Source organism: Sinocyclocheilus anshuiensis, unplaced genomic scaffold (assembly GCF_001515605.1).
Source record: "Sinocyclocheilus anshuiensis isolate Anshui unplaced genomic scaffold, SAMN03320099.WGS_v1.1 scaffold1816, whole genome shotgun sequence".
Lineage (NCBI taxonomy): Eukaryota > Metazoa > Chordata > Actinopteri > Cypriniformes > Cyprinidae > Sinocyclocheilus > Sinocyclocheilus anshuiensis.
Window position 1 is genome coordinate 396,337 of NW_015557182.1, and position 7,599 is coordinate 403,935.

Below are 7,599 nucleotides of genomic sequence, written 5' to 3' on the forward strand. Positions count from 1 at the left end.
TGCAATCCGACGGGACTCGGGCAGAAATTATGTTCATGGATGAGCTAATGTATTAAAGATTTATTAACATCGTAGTATGAAGCAGAGTGAAACGAGGCCGAAGCGAAACGAGGCCGCTGAAGCAATTGCTAATGAGAGACGAGCGTGACACACGGCTCGAAAGCGGTGGAGCTTTTATTATGCCACAGTCGACCGCTTCCGCTCCTTCCGGTCGTGCGTATGTGGGGTAAAGCAGCGCTGTTTTATCATACTAGATACATTTGAAAGTTCTGTTATAATGCTACTCTGTGCGGTCGTCACCGGTCTATTAAAACGCACAACATATTAAAGCGTCTTTGGTGTTTCCATATTTTCTACAAAACAAAACCGGAAATCGAGGGGTTATGACGTCATTGGCAGGCGACACAGTGACACTATGGACACGGTCCGTGTCACTAGTTAAAATTGCTTATTTCTCTGGATTTAAACATTCTTCGAAACATTTGGGATAATGTAAGTACACAAGTCAGCAAAATATATAACACTGTTCTAGTGGTTTTTGGGTATTTTAATAAAACAATCTTACAATTTGTGCCTTTAAAACAGTAATATTGTGAAATATTATTACAATTTAAAATGTATGTTTTGTACTTTAAAATGATGGCAAAGCTGAATTTCAGCATCATTACTCCAGTCTTCAGTGTCACATGATCCTTCAGAAATCATTCTAATATGCTGATTCAGTATTCAAGAAACATTTCTTTTATCAATGTTGAAAACAGCTGTTCTGCTTAATATTATTGTGGAAACGTTAATATTATTTTTTCAAGATTCTTTGATTAATAGCATGTTCAAAAGAACAAAAGTATTCTTTACTGACCTCTTTTGAACAGTAGTGTATTTCTCTCTATATATGGTATGCACTCTCTCTATGAAAAATACAGTACTGTTCAAATGTTTTACCATTCAGAATTATATATATTGTTAGTGAACTGATGTGTATCTATATTTTGCAGTAAAATAGTTTAGCTGAAGCTGTTTAATTATGACATTCCCTCCTCTTTCATCCAATAGTCAGTCATGTCGGAGTCAGGTGACACGGTGAGTACATGTTAGGCTGGAAAATTTCCTAAAGGGCAAACATGGGTAAATTGTTTTCACATGCGACACCAGTTTTTATGTGGCAGCATTACTTTTAACTGCAGATAATACTGGATAATTCAATTTCAGAACAATTGAAATCAAATTGAAGTGGGTGCCTCACAGTCTGGACAGAAACCAGGACATTGGCATTATTTGGTCACTTTACAGCTCTTGGCCTTTACATGCAAGCACCTTACTGATTAGAGACCTGTAGAGTACAAGAAGAAATAGTGTATTGTGTCTTGTTGTTAATGGCGTTTGCCAAGTCAAGCATCACTAGAACTGTTGTTTATTAATTAGGAGTCATACTTCAAACAAGCAATAGTGCACCTAAAATAAAAATTCTGGGTCCCACCTTATATTAGGTGGCCTTAATGTACTTACATTTAAATTAATAATTAGATACAATGCACTTGTTGTGTACATAATGTTTTTACATTGTAATTATATGTAAAAATATGCCTGCATGTCTGCATCTGTAATTAATTTCTGTAATTGCATTTATAAATACACTGTTGACCCATCCCTTAAACCTACCCATACCACCAAACCTGTCCCTAATCTTACCCGTATCCCACCTCAATAGCAGCAAAAGTGTTTTGCAATATACGAACACAACAATTGCATTGTACTTATTTTTTGATGTAAGTACATAGTAGTTAAGGCCACCTAATATAAAGTGGGACCAACATTCTGTCATCATTTACTCACCCTGATTTATTTCCCTGTTAATTTCTTCTGTGGCACATAAAAGAAGATATATGTCTCAGTGTTTATTTTGTCCATACATTGGAAGTCATTGGTAATCAAAACTATTGGTTGCCAACATTCTTCTTTTGTGTTATGCAGAAGAAAGTCTTCAAAATGTACAACTTGTTACTAGGTAGACGTGTGAATTGAGTGTAAATCTGAGTTTTGTCCTAACCAAGCATGACGAGAAAAAGGACATTTTGTCAATGGCGTGGTTACAGCGTTTCTCTGGGTTTCTTCACTTATCATAAAATCCTTATCTGAAAACTCTTAACAACCAGCTAACAATGCCCTGGGAACCTCCTATAACACCCTAAAAGCTGGCTTAGCAACACCTTGGCAATCATACAATATTGCAATGCATTCGGAACACCTTAAAGCTGGAATACACCTCACAACTTTTGCACAGATTTTTGCCCCGATTTGCCGTCTGGATGAGTCGATGCAAATTTTAGGCAGTTGGAGCTTGACAGATTTCACAGAAAATTACATTGTGTACGAATTTTTTTTTTTTTAGCTTCAGCCTATGATTCCATCCAGTTGGAGGATTTCAAGTATGTTTGATATTTTGAGTCAATTTTAGAACAAACATTGTTTTCATTTTTTTCATGCATCTCCTTGTAACGAGGTGCACATTTTTGTGTTTTTTTTCTCTTCGGGAACAATTTGAAAAGTCTGTTAGTGTGTGATCCTCAGTCATTTAGTGTGTAATGCCCAGATTTTCTTTGTAACCATTTACAAAGTCAGCAAGTGTCTGTCCCGATTTTAAAAGATGTGTAGTGTATACCAGCCTTAAATGACTGCATAGCAATACCATAGCTGAGAATTATTATTGTGGTTGTTGTCTTTGTCGTGCTGAATTTGAAACCATTGTAAGATGCGTTTCTGTTTCGCTCCAGAGTCTTCCATTTAAGAGCAAACTTGCGAAAGGATTGAGTCCAGGAGATTCCATTATGGTGAAGGGGCAGATCTCTGGTTCCCCAGAGAGGTATGAGAAGAAAACAACCATCAGGAACACCACGGGAATATTCTAGATATATAAAATACATGCTTTTTGTCATTTTTAACCCATTTAATCCTTTTAATAATGTATTGATGTCTTCAATATCTTCCTTTATCCCCACAGTTTCGCTGTAAACCTGCGCATCAGTAACTCGGAGGACATTGCTTTTCACTTAAACCTTCGTTTCAAAACGGCTTCCTTCGTTAGAAACTCTTTCCTGTCTGGTTGTTGGGGGCTTCAGGAGACCTCCCTCCCCAGCGTTCCCTTTTCACCCGGGCAAAACTTTGAGGTACAAGACCTTGTTTGTCACTAAATGAGAGCATTTGTTGAAATTTAAAGTCAACATGAAATCATATTTTCTTAATGCACATTCCTGGTTCATTAAATTAGCATTATTCCAAAGAGAATCTATTCGTCATAATATAACAACTTTTCTTGTTAGCTGACGTCACATTAACTGCCTAGGAATTAAGACAATAAAGGGATAGTTCACTCGACAATAAAAATGAACCCGGTATTTTGCATGCCTGTATGAATTTTGCTTCTGCTTAACACAAAAGGAGAAGAATGCGGGTAACCAAACAGTTTCTGGTCTCCATTGGCTTCCATAGTATTTTTTTTTCGATAATATGGAAGTCAATGGGGACTAGCAAATATGTAGTTACCAACATTCTTCAAAATATCTTCTGTGTTTAACTCATACAGGTTTGGGGTGGGTAAATGGTGACAAAATATATATATATAATTGCTTTTTAAGCATTATTCGTCATGTAAAATGTTAATTAGTTACAGTAATAGTAGTGCATGTTACGGCAATGTTATATTTACTTTGTATCATGCTGTAGTGGTTATTTTATTGGTTTTAACAAGGAATGTTTACGGAATGTCCGATTTTTACTGATTCAAATTAGTTAATAATTAAAACAAATTTTGAGTAGAATTAATCATTCTAATTAGAAGGATATATCAATTCAGTGCATTATGTGAAAAGCAATACCTTGTGTGGAGACCAGAATCACCATTTTAAATGGCAGTATTCAAATATTTTGTTTAAAACGGAGCCTTTGTCCTAACTTGGAAATATGTCAAATAAGTTAAATGGCTTACATATGCAGATTCATGTTGACTTTGGAGAATGATGGCTTGGTTTTAGAGTGCGTTTCTCTGAAAATGCAGAATGGAGGCCATGATTGGGTTAAATATTTCATCAGTTCCTGCATGTGCAACTTATTCATTCTTGCTTGCTGTGACCTCTGACCTCATGTTTTCCCTGGCAGATGATCATCCTGTGCGAGGCTCAGGAGTATAAAGTGGCAGTAAACGGGTTCCATCAGCTGAATTACAAGCACCGTGTGCAGGATCTAAGTTGCGTGGATGTGATCGAGATTGTGGGAGATCTAGAGCTTAAGGATGTGAAGATTTGGTGAGCAGCTCCAGCTTGACGACTTGACATTCCCGTGTTTCCTCCAACCAAGTATATTTAATCAACCTGAGACTCCTGCAGCTGCAAGCGAATCGGAACTATTTTAACTTATTCAAGTTATCATTTGAATTTGGACTAAAATGCTAGACCTGGGGCCTCATTTATAAAATGTGCGTACGCACAGATTTGATCTTAGAGTGTGTGTACGCTAAAATCCACGGCAACGTTCATATTTATAAAAATGGTCTTTGACGTGGAAAAGTACTTACCGCTACGTCAGGGTCTTAGCAGGCGTACGCACTTTTCCTTGTGGCAAAGTCGGAGTACTGCAGCTATTTGAACATCTAAGCTGCAATAATAATAAAAGCACCGAATTCATCATAAACAACAAAGATGCAGTGTAAGAGATTAATTGTGAAGTGTAGTCAGATTTTTTATTAACCTGAGTTTTTGCAAGATTAAACTGACCTTTTTAGTAGCCTAATGTTGAGAGTTCTTTACTCGCTTTCTGTACACAGTTTATTCCATGTTATGTCGTGCAATAACGGTTTTAATATAGCTTATTCTATTCAATAACATTGTTAACTGCTTTTATTTATAACATCTGCTGCTTTGCTTCTGTGAAAATGAATAGACATCAGCCTTAAACTTTGTTTTTGTCATTTACATCAGTTATATTTGTATAAAATACACTATATATTTTTGTGTCCGTACATTAATGGCACGTTTGAGCAGCTGTGTAAATATAAAGAAATGCCAAATCACATGCAGGTTTTTTCAGACCGGAGACCATAATCGTGTAATCATTTATTTTATTATATGAAACGTCCAATTTTTCTTTCAATAATGTTTTTTAAAGTTTTGCAAGAATTTCGTGATACTAAACTTTTGATTAGTTGTCATAGCCAGTGATTTTAAAAGTAGGATGGCTCCCTTTTTACTACAAGATAACTGAAAATTACTTGAATTCGTAGTTTATTCTTACTTTTGGAAACCTAATTGTTTTATAATTATAATTATTATTATTGTTATTTCTGTTGTTTCAAGAAGTAGTAATTTTGATAATAGTCAATAGAAAAAACGTGTTTTTGTGCGCACGTTCGTTTTCTCTGAATCGCACTTACGCACTTTTGAGAAATGATCTTAGAACAAATTTAGGACGGTTTATACGCAACATTTTATAAATGAGGCCCCTGGTGTGGCCGTTCACATCTGACTGCACATGATACTCCTCAACTTCTTCATCTAACAGTTAGCACATTTGAACTTTTATTCTGTTTTGTTTGCTTGTTTGTTTTAAGTGTTAAAGGGGTCCTATTATGCTCTTTTACAAAGTCTTGATTTTGTTTTGGGGGTGTACTAGAACATGCTCTCATGCTTGGTGGTTCGAAAAACGCATTATTTTTCACATAATTTAAATTATTAAAATACTTTGGCACAAACGGCTCGATTTGATGAAGGTCCGCCTTCCGAAAAACAAAATGTGTTGTGATTGGTTAGCTGTCCCAGTGCGTTGTGATTGGCTATCAGCTTAGACGGTGTTTCAGTACTGCCACGCCCCTTGCTCCGTCTTTCAACAAAAGCTTTTGGCAAATCCGGCACTGTACTCGCGTCGCATCTTTAAAATTCGAATACATTATTTTCTATGAGTGTAGGCACACCGGCGGCGCCGTTCGGCGTCTGTGTCACCCAGCTACGTCGTGTTGTACTTGTAAGAACTGTTCTAGACATGCCGATATTCTAATGGGCCGCTTTGTGATATCACAAAGCCCGGAAAACAAACGCTGTAGTCCAAACGAGCCGTTCGTTGTAGTTCTTGAAAAGGGATTTTTTAAAAACGAAATATCTCCCTTTGGAGTGGACTTTGAGATTTGTAACTTTCTAGATCTTTTTTATGCCCAAACATACACACTACACACTGACTAAAATGTAGAAAGTGAAAAAGCAAAAAGCATAACCTTTAAATTTCAGTTTATTATAATATTGATAAGGTGTGATCTGAATGACAAGTTCCACTTTCCACTGAGGCAGAAGTTACCCATGACCTAAGATAAACCCCATTTGCTGATTATTAGTTGAGGAGATCTGGAGATGATTTGAACTTGAGCCTGAATGAGGTGCAGTTGACTCCACGACTTCTTGACACAAAAACTAAACATGGTTGCAATGGGTCAAAATAGGTTGCAGACCCCGGACATAACAGATGGACGGAAAAAAATACCAACTGGCAGGATGTTAATGGATGTGCAACAGTAACTGTACTGTCTGTCTAGCCATTTGTTTTCCGAATCATTCCAAGCTAATTCCAGGCATTTGGAAAATTACAGATTGCAGCAGATTAAATTTGACACTGTTAGGGCAAAAACAGGGCTGAAAAACATACCCATCCATAAACCATCTCTATAATAATTGAAGTTGAGTTTCTTAAAACATTTCAATTTCCTTTCTGCAGGAGATGTAATGTTTACATCAGACAAGCAAATGATTTGCTAATGCAAGGCCTGCACTAATGCATTTGACTTGGCATGATAGCCTTATAGAAATATCAAATCAATAATCACGTTCACCAACTTTTTTTTGGGGGGGGGGGGGATATTATATTTATAGTTAACAACAGAACTATGCAACATTCCAGCAGCCTCAATTGATTTTGGCTACTACTAGTTTTAAGAATTATCTGGTAATTTGTGATATTAATATATATAATTTGTGTTTTGTTCCTCTGATATCTGTTGATCAATGCATTAAAAATAAGCAATATATCTTTTACATTGTCTAGTAATTATGGTTGTGTTTTGTGAGTTATTACCATTTATACATTACATCGAAAGGTAACACTTTACAATAAGGTTCATTAGTTAACTACTTTAGTTAACATGAACTAAGAATGAACAATAGTTCTTAAGCATTTATTAATCTTAGTTAATTTCAACATTTACTAATGCATTATTAAAATCAACAGTTGTGCTTGTTAACTGTTAATGCACTCTGAATTAAAGCAGCACTATGTAACTTTTGGCGCTGTAGCGGTTAATAAACAGAACTGCACACATCCCGCGGAAGAACATTCCAACCGGAGCTACTTCTCTAAGTTTATGTCTATGGCGATTCACGCAGGTATGTGTTACTCCGCAGCGGTGACGACCCGACCAGGCTACAATAGTCCAAATATAAGTACTTCTTATAAGTGTACCGTAGTGATTCGGAATAAGACAAAAACGCGGGTTGGAAGATGAATTCATGATGTATTCGCTCATTATATACATTTTGCACATTTTGAACACAGAAAAAGTTACATAGT

General features: G+C 36.3%; 1 protein-coding gene across 3 annotated transcripts in view; it reads left to right on the forward strand.

Moving 5' to 3' along the window:
- LOC107678666 (galectin-8-like) overlaps positions 1 to 4,510 on the forward strand; it is a 10,949-nt gene extending 6,439 nt beyond the window's left edge. For 2 of the 3 annotated variants that reach the window (XM_016474021.1, XM_016474020.1), the window contains exons 6-9: positions 1,054 to 1,080; positions 2,772 to 2,860; positions 2,999 to 3,164; positions 4,153 to 4,510. In XM_016474021.1, coding sequence (XP_016329507.1) covers positions 1,054 to 1,080; positions 2,772 to 2,860; positions 2,999 to 3,164; positions 4,153 to 4,302 — 432 coding nt within the window. In that variant the 3' untranslated portion in view covers positions 4,303 to 4,510. The remainder of the gene's footprint in view (positions 1 to 1,053; positions 1,081 to 2,771; positions 2,861 to 2,998; positions 3,165 to 4,152) is intronic. The other variant, XM_016474022.1, reaches the window with a different exon arrangement.
- The last annotated feature ends 3,089 nt before the right edge of the window (positions 4,511 to 7,599 follow it).